Source organism: Magnolia sinica, chromosome 7 (assembly GCF_029962835.1).
Source record: "Magnolia sinica isolate HGM2019 chromosome 7, MsV1, whole genome shotgun sequence".
Lineage (NCBI taxonomy): Eukaryota > Viridiplantae > Streptophyta > Magnoliopsida > Magnoliales > Magnoliaceae > Magnolia > Magnolia sinica.
The window spans coordinates 561,073-576,626 of record NC_080579.1 but is presented as its reverse complement, the minus strand read 5'-3'; the positions used below and the strand labels follow the sequence as shown (position 1 = coordinate 576,626).

The following is a 15,554-nucleotide window of genomic DNA, read 5'->3' as shown; positions in this document are numbered from 1 at the left end:
GGATGCCTGGAACTGTCTGATCTTTCCTTTGGTATCCCATAGCATGCCTTCCAGACCTAACCCAAACGCCGGGCTGATCGATTGAATTGTACAAAGAGGCCCAACCGTTGATTCTAATTCTAACATGTGGGGCCCATTATTTGCTAACACAGAAGAGGTTGGTCTGTTGAGTCATCATCACCCAAACTATTTCATATTTTTCAAATGTAACCAACACTTCTTACCCATTGCTATGCTCCTCTTCTATTCATATCCCACCATTCTCTCCTCTCTCTCTCTCTCTCTCTCTCTCTCTGATTCATGAAAGTCCTTACCATTGCATATTTCTAAGCTATCCGGAGTTCCCTCACACATCAAATTCCTCCCTTCTTCCCAATTCCATCCATCCATCCATACCAGAAGGAGAAAGAAAGAGAGAAAAAACATGGCTTATTCACTGATTTCGACTGCAGTAGATAAGTTGAACATCATCCTCCAAGATGAGATAGCTTTGTTGATGGGTGTCACTGACGATATCAAAAAGCTTTCCCGTACGTTCACCTTTATCCAAGCTGTGCTTAAAGACGCTGAAACTCGGCGAGTGAAAGATGAAGCCGTGAAGATCTGGTTAGAGAATGTCAAAGACCTGGCCTATGATGTGGATGACATAATAGATGAGTGGATGACAGATGCTCATAGATCACAAGCACCTGATGAAAGTGATGGGTCCTGTTTCAGCAAGAAGAAGGTAATTAGCTTCCTTTTGCCTGTTACCTGCTTCAATCATGTCCTGTTACGCCACAAAATTGGGAGTCGGATAAAGGAGGTGAGGGGTAGATTAGATGATATTGAAAAAGAGAAGAGCCAATTGGGTCTTAGAGTAGATAGTGGAGAGAGGGAGAGGGTGGATAGTGAAGTAAGGCGGGCTGAGATCAGAGAGCGAGAGACTGGCTCCCTACTCGACCAACCGTCAGTTGTCGGCAGAGAAGATGACAAAAATAGAGTCGTAGACTTGTTACTAGGGGAGAGTAGCGATGGGGTAAATCAGGTGCCTTTTGTCATTTCTGTCGTTGGAATGGGGGGTGTGGGTAAGACCACCATTGCTCAGCTCACCTACAATGATGAGAGGGTCCAGAGGCATTTCCACATGAAAATGTGGGTGTGTGTTTCAGAAAATTTTGATGTGAAACAGATTACAGAATCAATTATAAAATCTGCAGACCCTGAGTTTAAGGGTGAAAACTTAAACTTGGATCAATTGCAACTTCGCCTCCGTGAAATGTTGCATGGAAAAAGATTCTTGATTGTGCTTGATGACATTTGGAGTGAAGATAGTGAGAAGTGGGACAAACTGAAACTTCCCTTCCAAGCTGGTGCATCAGGGAGTCGAATCGTCATAACTACTGGTAATGAAAAGGTTGCATTAGCGATGGGAAGGGCTCACATATGTAAACTGGCAGTCTTATCTCATGACGATTGCTGGCTAGTATTCTGGCACAGAGCGCTTGAGCATCGGAGTGCAGAAGAGCATTCGGAGTTGGAAGATATTGGAAGGGAAATCGTAAAGAAGTGTGGAGGGCTGCCTCTCGCTGCGAAGACAATAGGGAGTGCCATGTGCTCGAGAAGGACCAGAAGGGAGTGGGAGCTTGTCTTGGAAAGCGACATATGGAATTCACATGATGTCTTACAAGGCATTTTACCAGCTTTGTTACTCAGCTACCATGACTTGCCTCCTGCTTTGAAGCAATGCTTTGCTTATTTGTCCATCTTCCCGAAAGATTGGCGTATAAAGAAGGATGTGGCAGTGACGTTTTGGGTGGCACAAGGTTTCATCCGCTCTGACAGAAGTAGAGATATGGAAGAAATTGGCAGTCTATATTTTGATGATTTACTAAGACGCTCGTTGCTTCAAGATGCAGAACTGGACGATTACAGGTACATAGTCAAGTGCAAGATGCATGATTTAGTTCATGATCTTGCGCAATCTGTTGCAGGTAGTGACTGTTCACTGTTAGATATCAGAAAGCAAGCCTCGCTGAACCTAAGCAATCTCCGCCATTCTCTTTTAATTGACAGTGATAAAGATGGTGATGAAGTGGCTTCCACTGGGGCAACCTTGTATAAGGCTAACAAGTTGCGGACGTTGCTATGTGTCTCAACAATCTTCAGGGCTAGGGTGCCAAACAATTTATTTCATCATTTCAGACGCCTAAGGGCATTGGACTTGAAATGCACTGGCATTAAGAAATTGCCCCAAACAGTAGGAAAATTGAAGCTGTTGAGATATCTTAATTTATCTCACACAGGTATAGAGGAGTTGCCGGAGGGGTTGAGTAATTGTGGAAATTTACAGACCTTGATACTCAATGGGTGTGTGCAGCTAAAAAAACTGCCTAGAGGGCTGACAAAAATGATTAACCTGCGACATCTAGATTTAGAATACACTGACGAGCTGAAGTACATACCGCAGGGCATAGGGAGCCTAAGTAGCCTTCAGACGTTAACAAAGTTGATTGTGGAGGGTGGCATTGAAGGATGTAAATGGGGAGAAGTGAAACAACTGATAAATCATCTTCATCTTCATCTTCAAGGAAGACTACAAATCACTGGGTTGGAAAAATTGAGCAGGGACGAAGCAAGGGAGGCAGAAGTGTATAAGAAGCAGAAGCTTTATGCTCTATCCTATGAATACAGAGGTGATGAAGCGTTGGATGATGATGAGGTGAAGAGAATGGAGGACGTGCTTGAAATCCTTCAGCCACACACAAACCTGAAAGAGTTGACAATAAAGGTATACAGAGGTTGGAAGCTTCCCAAGTGGATAGAGGATCCAGTGTTCTCCAATCTAGTGAAGGTGGAACTCTGGTTTTGTGACAAACGTAAACAATTGCCGGGTCTTGGGAAACTACCTTCCCTTAAATACCTTCGTATTTTGGGAATGGAAGAGGTGGGAAAGGTGGGTGGTGAGTTTAGTGGGGATGATAATAATGATGGAAGTGGTGGTGTCGTGTCATTCCCAAAGCTCGAGACTCTCATCTTTGGAAACATGTCAAACTGGGAGGAGTGGGAATTGATTGGAGATGGAGAGGTTATGCCATCTCTCCTTGAATTAAAAATATATTATTGTCCAAAGCTGAAGGAGTTTCCCAGTAATCTTCAACACCTTATCATGCTTCAACATTTAATGATATGGATCTGTCCACTCTTAAAAGAGCGCTACGGAGGAGGAGGAGAAGATCGGGACAAGATTGCCCACATCCCCAATATCATAATTGTATGAAAGGCATTACGGTGATATGGGTCCAAGAAGATGAAATCGACGAACAGCTTTTCACTTGCTTGTTTCAAGGAATTTTGTTGATGTTCTGTGTAACTACTCTACTTTTTTCTTTTCTTTTTTTCCTTTTTCTTTAATGTTTTCTTTCTTTTCCTTTTTTTTTTTTCCTGTTTCTTTTCTTCTTCTTTTTTCTTTCTTTCTTTCTTGTTTTTTTTTTTTTTTTTTGTTAAATGGATTTAGTTGTAATAATATGTAAATCAAAAGACGTTTTTCCGATGTTGATTGCCTTTTTATTTCTTCCACGAAGAAGCAACTGATGCAGCGTACGTTGTGGGTGAGACCCAGACCTTGGGGCCCACCTTAATCTATATATTGTGTCATCTGTTAGGCCAAATCATTTTATAGCATGGGCCAAAGATGAGCCGTATACAAATTTCAGGTAGATCACACCACAATAAACAGTGGTGGAAGGTCATTATAAATATTTTTTTATGGGCCACAAAAGTTTCCGAACAACCTTATCAGAAAAGGTTAGATGGCAACTAGACTTTAAGAAGTTTTTAACGGTGGGAGTTTAATGACCACAGCTTCTAATGGTGTAGTCCATTTGAGATTTGTATCTACTTCATTTTTGGGTCCATAACATAAAATGATCTGGCAAAATGGATCCATATACATCCATTTATTTCGTACACATACAACAACTTACAGCTTGGTTCAAGAGGTCATATACAGATGCAGGGGTCATTGAAAGCTTGGATTACATCAAAATCCTTTCAATAGTTGCATGTGTGTCATGTGTATCACTAGGCTATTACTCTATTGGCCACATAACCCACTAATGATATCCCAAAATAATTAGATTATCAATTGCATCACTATAATTACTTTAATACGATGATCAGCGCCATCCAAACATTGTCCATGTAAATCAACGGTTAAAAATCGTTGGTTAGTTACTCGGACATGATCTTGTACTTGTCGCCCATCCGAGACTTTGAATTTCATCATTTTCAGGCAAAGAATATATTTCAGCGGGCTTATTACAACCATTGTGTCAAATATTACATAGGTTCACTAATTAGAAATATTAAAGTTGATTTAGTAATTAAATTCAAACCCCTGTAAATACACTGTGGATAACTACTTTTGGATTAAAGTTGATTTTGAATCCAGGGTGTCAAACACAACAAGAGGATTTCAAATCCAGGGTTCCAAATCCACGCCTGGCCCATTTGATGATCAGGCCTGAATTTCGTGATTAAGCCTAGACCGTAACTACAAATTGGCCTTTCCTTAAGCATTCACAGTCCTATGCTGTGGTCCACCTGAGATTTCCATCCGCCTTATTTTTTTGCTCATATCTTAAAATGAGCTGTTGTGCTCATACCTAAAATGAGCTGCCAAAATAGATGAACAACATAAACAAGACACATCATGGTGGGGCCCACAGAGCACCAGCCAGTACCGACCTCTATACTGAAAGGGTCACTACTGAATCTGAGCCCACCTGCTTATACCTGTGTGGAGCCCATCAAACCCGCACATTAAATAGATCCCACCATAATGATGGAATGCTCATGCCTATCTAATTGTTAGGTTATCCATAATAGAAAGCAATTGGCAACCATCCAAATGCCTCCAACTTCAAACGGTAGCCACCTGAAGGTTAGATCAGACTGAATTCTTCATGGTGGGCTACCCTTCTACATAGGTTGATAGCATACATACCAAAGTAGGCCCATATGCAACCCTGGTAGACTGAGTTTGTTCTACAAGCACTGTTGGACGAATAGACCTTACAAAAAAAAAAACAAAACAAAAGCCTCAATATTAAAAGATACTCGGAAGTGCGAGGGGAAGGAAGTATAGGTCTCAAAAGGATGTGGGTGGAGTTGGTAAAAAAGAATGAGGACTCCTAGTTTATCTAAAGGCAGATCCATAATGAGATGAAAATAGCAAAAGAGAATTGGTTTAGCTGACTCCACTTTTTTCTACTTTTTTTTTCCTTTTTCTTTTTAATGGATGAAGATTTAATTGAAAAACTGTGCCAAAAGAACAACAAAAAATACAAAAAGGAAAATAAAATTACAAGTCCAAGCGAGCCATCAAGACACGAGCCAAAAGCCCTTTCAATCACCCAAAACATTGCCTTGAGATGGACCCAGCCTTCCAATTCTGATTCGTTTTCGAAGCAACGCCTATTTCTATCTCCCCAATTAGTTGTGATAGTGCTTAAGATAATGGCGATGATAATTATTTAATTCATTAATTCCAGTTTTCATAATGAAGATATACAACCAATTGATTCCACAATGCACTCTCATTATAATATTCCCATGCCTCTTGGATTAACAAGGAATTAAAAATAAAATAACTATCTGTGTTTCTTTTAAAACTGGCCAAATGTGAGGAGTAGAGGATGAGATGGCCAAGCATTGTCACTACTGCAATGAGACTATCAATGAATTCAGACCAACCATCCATCCATGGTCCTGCAATGAATGGCTCACAACATAAAAACCAACTTAAATGGACCTTTTACCTTTTGACCATTATAACTTCCCTATTGCCACCATCTATTGAGAGGGCCACAAATTGGACAGTTAGGTGTCATTTGAGATGGAAAGCATAGGGAAAGAGGGAAGCATATCCAAGATTGAGGTAGCCCTAGGAGTTGTCATAAATGGAAGGCATCGCCAAGATTGAGATAGAAGGCATCAGTCCATTGACAACGTGACCTGGCAGTCTGTCATAACCTATTACAGTAGCCGATGCCAGGATTCATGGACCACTCAAGACCAATTGAGAGCAACTGAGCTGTGGGCTGTACAAAGAAATGTTGACAGTTAAGCTCCTATGTAGTAAACCATGGAACAGAAAAACAGTATTGCATTCTTTATGGAATAATGTTAGCATATACAATCCCCATTTCCTTTTCCCCAAAACTCAATATTCAATCACTTCATTCACAACAGAAGGTTACAGATAAGAAGTAAACATGGGCAGTTTCAATTTCAAACTTTCTCACCCAAGTGACGACATTCAACTACAGAAACCAAGTTTCTAAAATGATGCAATGCTGTGCTTTCATCCATGTGCATTAACTGTCTTTTACTGGCTTCTCTTTTCCCCCCTTTTCCAGCCCAAGGCAACTTTTCCCTTCACTTCTTCAGCATAAGCTCACAAGTCTTGCCTCGCCTTCACCCTCTACACTCTACACTCTCCTCATCTTCAAAAAAAAAAAAAAAAAAAAACACCTCTCCACCCGACCAATATTTGGCCATGGGTTGCACCTGATCAATGCCATCCATTGCAGGAGAAAGCAAATGAAAATCAATAGTAAAAACACTGAGATGACAGATCCATTGAGTATCCAATATAAAATAATGGAATGTAAAGAACAAAAGAGAAATGCAGTACTGATTCGTGAGGAGAGAGCTGTGAAGTGGTGAATCAAGGGGACAAATGCCAACTGGGCACACTTGTGTGAGAACTGTGCTAATCATCAAACCGTGAACATGCCCTGGCCCATAAATCAGGCCAATGAACTCATCCGATGGGAGATTAAAAAGCAAATAAAACAGCCCATACTCCACTTACACTTGGGCAACTGATGAGGGGGGATCAGAAGGCTCCTAGCAGATCCCACACTAGTGTGCCAGTTGGCAAGTGTGTCATAATTGATCCCTTCAATCTCTCCTGCAAATATCTTCAACATTTTTATTTTTTTTTAAAGAAAGGCTTAAAATCAAGTTAGCATTCTTGTCAACCATCATAATATTAAAATTGGCAAATTAAAGAATCAAGACGATAGAAGTTAACGAGAGAGGCAAGCCAGAAATACCATATATGCGTATACAAAACTTATAATGGAGTTAACCTGAGATATCTATGCAAGTAGGACAACATTTGGGTGTGATTCACATATTTAGAGATGAATCTTCACTTGAAACATAAGAATACCATTCTATTTGGGTCAAAAAGAATATACAAAGCCGCTTCCTTACCATGACTGCAAGAGGCCAGGAGCACGGCAGGAGTGGAAATAGTGGAATAATGGTATTGTACCAAAACTGACAGAGGCTAGAGCTGCAAACAGATTGGATTGAACAAATGACTGAGTAGATGGGACCTGATCCAAGTCAGAACCAGGTTTGGTCCACATTTTAGCCACCAATGGCAGGATTTTGATTCAGGCAGTTGGACTCAAAAAACGGCCATTTTAGTTTTAAGAGGGAAAAACCTTTCTTCTAAGGAAAGTTGGTGGAATGATGAGGTTCACAAGCCCATCAGTGAGAAACAATCATGTTTCAAGGACTGAAAATGACTAAGAATATAGAAATGCCAAAAAGAAAAACTAAGAGTAGAAAGTGATTAAGCTAAACTCAAGGCATATGAGGATCTTTACAAGAGAAAGTATCTTCAAGCTAGCAAAAATGAATAGGGTAGTAGGGACCTAGATAATAAGGATGATGAGATCAACAAAAGGTGGAGAAGAAATTTCCATAACTTATTAAATGATGACTCTCTTATAAAAGAGTAGAAAGGGAAGCATGTGATGCTTGATGAACTGGCACTCAAAAATTATACACAGCATTTATATTTACTCAAGCTAAACTAATTAACTTGTGGAACCACTACCAAAAAACAAGGCAACGCTGACCGCTAGCCGTCAGCGATGACCTTCGCTGATGGCTAAAAGCCGTCGGAGGGTCCATCCAAAAAGGGTGCGTCCGCCTTCGACGGCTAAAACCGTCGGCCATCGGAAGACGGTTTTGGCCATCGGTGTTTCCGACGGCCAAAACCATCGGTTTTCAATGGTTTTAGCCGTCGGCGTTTCCGACGGTCAAGTACGACAGCCATTCATTGACGGCGTTTGTCACAAATTTTAAAAAATAATAATGATAATTAATTGGTTAGTATAAAATCAAACATATATGAACTGATTATTCGATCCCAAAATACAAAAGGCGCGCACACCCCAAAGAAAGAAAGAGAAGAAAAAAGTACTAAAAAAAAAAATCAAACCATAAAGAAAGAAAACTATTGTGAAGCAGAATCCAGCCATCTCAAAAAATATAAATAAATAAAAATCCAAAAGAAACACAAATCCAATCCACAACATGAAAAACAGAGATGCATATTCAGAGGCACAGATGAGTTTGGATGGTGCATTAGAATATAAAAAAACAAGATCCACATTAATACTAAGCTGTACAGGCCATTAGACAGATAAACACAGGATTTCAAAGTAACTTTAAAGAACTTTTTTCATTGACAGGTGTAAAACTAATAGTGAAAGGCCTATATAAAGGGATAACTATATAAGACTGTAAGATGAAGCGGGGGAAAGAGATACCGCTGGAGCCATCAAATAAGGACTTCCGTTCAGCAAACGTATAACATCTTGCCTTTTAGGTTGAATGCGAACACAAATCAACATAGCAAAAAATGTCATATGAAAAAATAGAATGCTTTGGCTAGAACAATTAAGAAATTCTATGAAGCACAACTAGTTTTGAAATAATGGGGATATGCACACTGTAGCTATCGTCACATCATTTCTGCGCTTTATATTTCCCGCAAATCTGAACAAGCATATAATATATAATTTATTATTAAACCTGTGTCAAGACGATCCTAGCAAACAGTTAATGTGTGAAGGGAGCTAGAAAAAAATAAATAAATAAGCGAACCCAAGTGACCTTCAAAGTTTATGACAGAAGAAGGTTTTCATTGGAGCTTTCCATTCATACCAAAACCAAAGTTCGTTCCCAAAACAGTAAATATCTCCTTTCCATCCTTTCTTCCACTCTCAAAATCTCTAACCCTCTTCACACTGTCAAACATGATATACCAAAACCAACATAACCCAAAAGCCAATAATTACCACATGAAATTCAACATGAAAACCAACACAAACACATAAGTAAAAGTTGAATGAGAAACAATTTCAACACAACAAGAAAACCTCCCACTTAAAATTCTCATACTAGAACCACCATTTTCATGAGAAATAAAGAAAAAAAGAAAAGCTTTTCAGCTTCCACATCAACTTGTAAAAGGACCATAGTCCACAAAATAAGTGAACAGTGAATTAACTAAACAAATTTATGAATCTGTTACCATTATAAAATCATAACCGCATGATGTCAAGAACCATGAATTTCACCTGTCCAGCAAGTTTAAAACTGTGTGTCTGCACGTATTCCATTCTAATATATAAATTTGGTAAATGGCACCTGGAACAAGAAAATGTCAAGATTCAATCAGTAAAGAGACCACACTCTCAAGAGATAAGAAAATTTCAGTTGCTGATAATATGTGCCCCAATAATAGATGAATCCATGATACCACACTCTAAACATGGTGAGAAATAAAAGAACTAAGCCTTGTCTGATGATGATCACAAAGAAATAGAGGTGTCTGGAACTCACCCATTCAGTTTGGGTCGAGTCGGATCGGACCGAGTCAAACGAGTCGAGTTAGCCTAAAACGAAGCTTGTACACTAAGCTTAGCTTAACGTACAAGGCGATGTGTGTGGGACTCACCATGAGGTGTGCATGACATCTAATCAGTCCATCATGTTCTCTTGGACACTAGAAATTATGATGATAGAGAACTTGGGTGGGCCACACACAAGTAACATTGGGATGGAAATTCCACCATCAAAGAGCTTCCAGATTGCTTGTGGGGCCCAAAATATTTCACAAATGCCATCCAATGCATTCATAAAATGAATCTCGCCAGTATGAATGAACACCCCAAAGTTCATGTGGGCCACGCCGGGTGACTTTATGATTTTACATGGTTTGGGCTACATGAGGTTTTGATCAGTAGGACGAGGGTTCCGTACCCTCCAGTACCGGAGTTAGTGTTGGTCGGTGCTCAAAAATTTCTGCGGGCACACCATGATGTATGTGTTTTATCCACGCTGTCCATCCATTTTTCCAGATCATTTTAGGGCTTGAACCCAAAAATAAGACAGATCCAAATCTCAGTTAGAACACACAACATGAAATAGTGATGATTGAACGCCCACCATTTAAAACATATTGGGGCCAGTGGGCATTAGGTAGTTTTTAACGGTAGAGTAGACGTTCAATCACCCTATTTGGATGGTTCCTGAACCGCATTAAGCTCAGACAGTAATGGGCCGAGCCATGAGTTGAATGGGTCAGGTCAGTCGGCCTTCGATGGGCCTAGCTCAAAAAGCCCGGCTACGCTCACATAGACCAAAATGAGAGACGGACATGATACGGAAGGGCCATCTCTGTGCATGACATGTAGCAGGATTATGTCCAAACCAAATCTGCCAATATGCAGATCCCAAGCATGGATTTCAACGGCAATTTTATCACATGTCATGCATGATGATGGAGCCCACCTAATGAACAGCCAAATCTTGCAGGAAAGTGGGTGGATGGGCTCCAGGTCAGAGCGGATTGAGGCCTGTTTGTTTTGGCATGTCACAGGCCCGGTCTGGCGTGGACCCAGGTTTTACTGTATGGGCCAGGCTTTGAAAGACATCAGCCAGGCCCTACCCAGGCCAGTAACAGCCCTTTGGCCATGATGGGCCACCTTGTTTTGTAGATAAAACCAAGTCCATTGTGAAGTGGAGCAGCCATCATGACCATCAGTTTATTGGGCCCAGTTTGTGGCCCTGATTTCTAACGCACAACTGAACTGTCCACATTGCAGTAGCACATGTGATTAGGACCACTTATTTGGTGGGCCACTGTGGCAAGGAAGGTATGTATATGAAAAATATATCATTTTTCTCTTGATTTTGATGTTGCCTACAAGGTATTTGATGAAATACATATAAACAGCTGATGCTGTTTTACATACAGTAGGAAATTGAAAGCGCATTCCATGTATCTGTGAAAATGTTGCACATGTTCGATCTTGACTTGAACTCAGCTCGAACTGGCCCGAGCTGCTTGCCGAAGGGAGCGAAGTTGGCCAGTTAGCCTCGAGGACCGAGCTGAGTTTAAGCTGAGGTCAGCTAGTGGCCGAGCCAAGTAGCTCAACTTGGTTCGACTCATGTACACCTCTGATCATGAATGAATTAATGACTCGCCAATGATTTTTAACTGTCTATTTAAATGACTAACATTTAGATGGCTCAAATCATTTTATTAGTGTGATTTTCGTAATGTAACTGATAAATAAATTATTTTGGAATATCTCAATATGCAATATGCCATATGTACCGTGAATTAGTAGCAACGACGATACATGCTAAAATGTAACTTTTCATTTAGCATTATTAGTTCCATTGACCTTCATTTATAGTTGGGACCGCATAGAGAAAAAGGTGCATTTACATCCAATTGTCTCCGATGCTCTCGAATATAATGTGCCAAACGATACCCTTATTAGGATACGTATTTTATCTCTGTGGTGATTCAAGAGGCTGCATGAGTTGTAGCCAATTGAGGCGGCCCACACACTAGCATGAGTTGTAGCCCATTAAGCCCTACACGCTAAGTGATCTGAAGATCGGGACCGTCTGATGAACTCTATGTTATGCAAGCCATAGAATAATCAAAGCAGATTTTAAATGACTTTTGTTTAGTTCCAGATATCAACGGTTAGGATTGTTGTTGAATATGACCATGTGTGAATGACTTATTTATGATAATAAACGGTTCAGGTAATCGGACCATAGTAGCCCAAGTCGAACACAAATAGTTTCTTGGTAGTGATTGGGGGAAAATGATCTCATGATAAATAGCTAGCCAACCGCGAGTCCTTATGGCCCATTGTGATGGTTATCTGATATCCAACCGCGAGGCCTTTGGAAGGTTTCAACAGTGATCATCATTAGCACAGCAGCTTCCTGTGGTGTGGCCCACTTGAGTCTTGGATCTGCCTTATTTTTGGGCTCATATATTAAAATAGTTTGAACAAATGAATGAACGGTTTGAAGAAAACCCATATGTCATGTCAGGCCCATGGAGCCCCTGCCTGGGCCAATTTCTATTCACAAAGGGACAAAATGCAATCAGACTTTCAGGAACCCAGTTGGTTTTGATGTTAGATCCACCCAGAGCATCCTGCCTATGGCATCAAATATCAACCGTACATGTGTTTTAATTAGATCACACAATTGGAAATAGTATGCTGGGCATGCTTACCCTCTAAATTGTTTTCCTTCATGTGGCCCACTTGATTAACCAACGGGCCTGATGATTGGACCCCAAGCTTAAGTGTCTAATGGTTGGAAGACAGGCCTGTAAATAGTAATGGTTGTTGTATCTCTCCTAATTTTTCCATTGGTATGGCTCACTTGAATTACTGGTCAGTCAGATTTTATTTTATTTTTGTTTTGGGCCTAAAACAACATTACACACTAGTCTAGAACAGGTATGGGTAGGGGTGCCAACAAGCTGGGTTAGTGCCAGGCCTAGTGTTGTCCAAGCTCGGCCCAAATTGTACAGCCAAAGCACAAACCAAGCCCAAGCCCAAGCCCAAGCCCAGATGGGCCAAAATAGTCCAGCTTGAGCTCAGCCTGAAATGTTTAATATAGAGCCTGGACAAGAATGTTTATACAGAGCCCGACCCAGGCCTGAGCCCAAATGAAATTTTATAAATATACGTTTTGGTGGGCCCCCAAATATACCTCTGATACATTTCCTTTTGACATCTAATACACACATTTAGTGGGCCTCACTTTCAAGGGAGAAAGAGAGAGGGGTGAACCGGCTCCAATCATCGACAATGCTACTGGACGAAGACCTCGCTGCTGCAAGCTGATCAAGACTTGGTCAGTCGAGTTGCAGAAAGAGAGATGAGAGGAATTGGTTGAAGGTGAGAGAGAGATGGGAAAGAAAGGACCGGAGGTGAGAGGGAAATGGGAGCATTGGGCGACATGTGGGAGAAAGACCAAGATTGTTTCTTTTTCTTTTAACCAGAAACACCAACTAGTTGAGGTTGCCGGGTCATGTAGGCCTCACCATAGTTTTATGTAAAATTCACCTCGACCACTAGGTATAACACCTCATATTAGGCCCCGAGTGTAAAAAAACACCTCTGCTAGTGTTTCAAGTGGACCATACAATTGGAGACGGGGCAATGCTCACCTTCCAAACTATTTCCCTTTCCTTGGTACACGTGAATAATGGATGGGCTTGATATTTAAGTTCCGGGCCTATGTTTTGGTGTGATATCTAATGGTTGGAGTTGATTAAATAAAATCATCATAGTAGGCCTTGTAAATATCAAGTGTGGGCGTCTCTCTCCCAACTATTTTCATTTACAATCATCCATGCATTTAAATAAGATGCATTGTAAATCGTGACTATTTTGATTTGTCATTTGAGTAATCTTGGAGGAATTTCTACTCATTTGGCCACTCACGATTCGAAATCTATAACCGTAAAGTAATGTAGGTAGTTGTGAGAAAGTTGGAGCATAGGATGTCACATTGGAGCCTAGTGGTAGATCGTGGCTCAAGTGTAGCAGCATTAGCTCGGCTAGGCTGCAGGAGCTTGAGCCGTTTGATCTATGTCCAGCATATCCTCATGGGACCATGCAAAAAAATTGGCAAACCATCGGAGGAGGGATACTAACTTATCCCGTAATTGTGGCGTCAGTGATGACCCAATCTGCATCGCTTTGGAGGGTTCAGACTCGTCTAGAAGGATCGGGACAACGTCTTCCATAGGTCAGCCATGTGTTTGGGGTTTCTCTCGTGGGTCCAACAACTCGATCATCATTATTTTGTGGGGAATCCTCAAAGCCGTGGCATAACACTGTCGAGCATCCCATTGGTCGCCCTTGACAATCCCACATTGTGTTCAGTAAGAAATTTCATAGCGAGGTGGTAGGTCGATACCGCCACTCGAAGAAGGTACAAATATGGTCGACCAAGGATAATGTGTAGACGGATGATCGGTCAACTACCAAGAAGTCGACCATCACGGTAGTCTGATTTTTGTCATTCCCAGCTGTAAGTTGTTGAGGGTCAAATATTGCATATCAGACCCAGTTGCTGCATAGTTTTATAAGCATGATACCGTTTAATGGCCTGATTTAATTATGTTTGTGATGCAGAGTGTATTTACAAGCATGGACTGAAAAAGGGTGGTAAATGCATGGATTTGACGCTCCAGGAGCACCAAGGCAAGGAACGGACTCTAGAAGACCAAGAGCAACGGAATTATACACCAGGGGTCCGCAGAAATCGAGGAATTGAAGCTCAAGTGGCCTGAAAAGTGTCCAGAATGCAAGATCATAGGGTTCCCACCATCCGATCAGTTCAAAACTCCATACGTGGCCTGAGGACATAAATGAACCGTACACGTAAAATTTCAGCTCCTGGATCACTGTGGAAGTGGCCCAACGGACAGATCAGCCCCTTTAATTATTATGTGGGGCCCGCCTGATATCCGGATATGCTTCAAAATTGTTATAGACTGTTTAAATGAGCTGACAAAATGGATGGACGGAGCGGATCTCTCAAAAGCATCATAATGGACCCCACTGGAGTATGCGTGTGCATAGTGCATAGGTGCACTGGCCGTGCACAGGAACGAGAAGTCGGTCAATCCGACTTTTAACCGACTCCTTCTTCCAATTCTCACCAAAACGCAACAGCGTTTTATGCCGTGCTTCGCGGTTTCGATTGTGGGCCCCACACATCATCCAAATGGATGATCAGTGCCATCCATTGTGGCCATAAGGGGGCGAAAACCCTCTCCTAGGCGTCCGTTTGTTCTCATGCAAGCTACGGGAAGATCGTAACTATAAATCGCAGGTTGGACGGCAGCGAGCAAAGTTCAGTGGACCACACCAACTACACTCCAAAACCGTCCATTCCTGACTGGTTTTTCGTCAGTAACTCAGTGGACGTGGTGGATTTTATCAAAAACATCACTGTGGGGTCCACCAATCATCGGATATTCGGACGCGGAAGCTCTGTTTCGCGTCTGTGGCTGCGGAGAAAGCTTGTGGGCCACTGACGTGACTTATCAGTCGAATCTGGACCGTTCATCAGACGCCCATGCTCCCTAAAAACAGCGCCTAGGTGGTGGAATTGCAAAGGACAGTTTTAATTGGATTTCGACCGTCCAATCGGAAGACCGACGGTAAATTAAACTAACTCGTTGTTCACCTCGAAGCGGATCCAAAACCAATCAGATTTCATTGGTTTTTCGAGGGGAAACTTATGGATGGGTCGGATTTCTCGTCCAACATCAATCCTGGGCCCACCAGTCATCACAGATGCAAGGCCGTGGTTCTTTTCGCGTTAACAGGGAGTCCGTCTCCGTTGCAAAGAGGATGCGA

The 15,554-nt window shown here is 41.5% G+C and overlaps 2 protein-coding genes across 2 annotated transcripts in view; one reads left to right on the top strand and one right to left on the bottom strand.

Moving 5' to 3' along the window:
* The first annotated feature begins 273 nt into the window (after window positions 1-273).
* Window positions 274-3,405, top strand: LOC131250747 (putative disease resistance protein RGA3). Its single transcript, XM_058251034.1, has one exon. It carries the CDS (start codon window positions 425-427, stop codon window positions 3,257-3,259), a length of 2,835 nt encoding a protein of 944 aa, XP_058107017.1. The 5' UTR covers window positions 274-424; the 3' UTR covers window positions 3,260-3,405.
* Window positions 3,406-6,195: 2,790 nt separating this feature from the next.
* LOC131250749 (uncharacterized) overlaps window positions 6,196-15,554 on the bottom strand; it is an 87,303-nt gene continuing 77,944 nt past the window's right edge. Inside the window, exon 10 of the mRNA XM_058251038.1 lies at window positions 6,196-6,552. The gene's annotated coding sequence lies outside the window, so the exon portion shown is untranslated. The remainder of the gene's footprint in view (window positions 6,553-15,554) is intronic.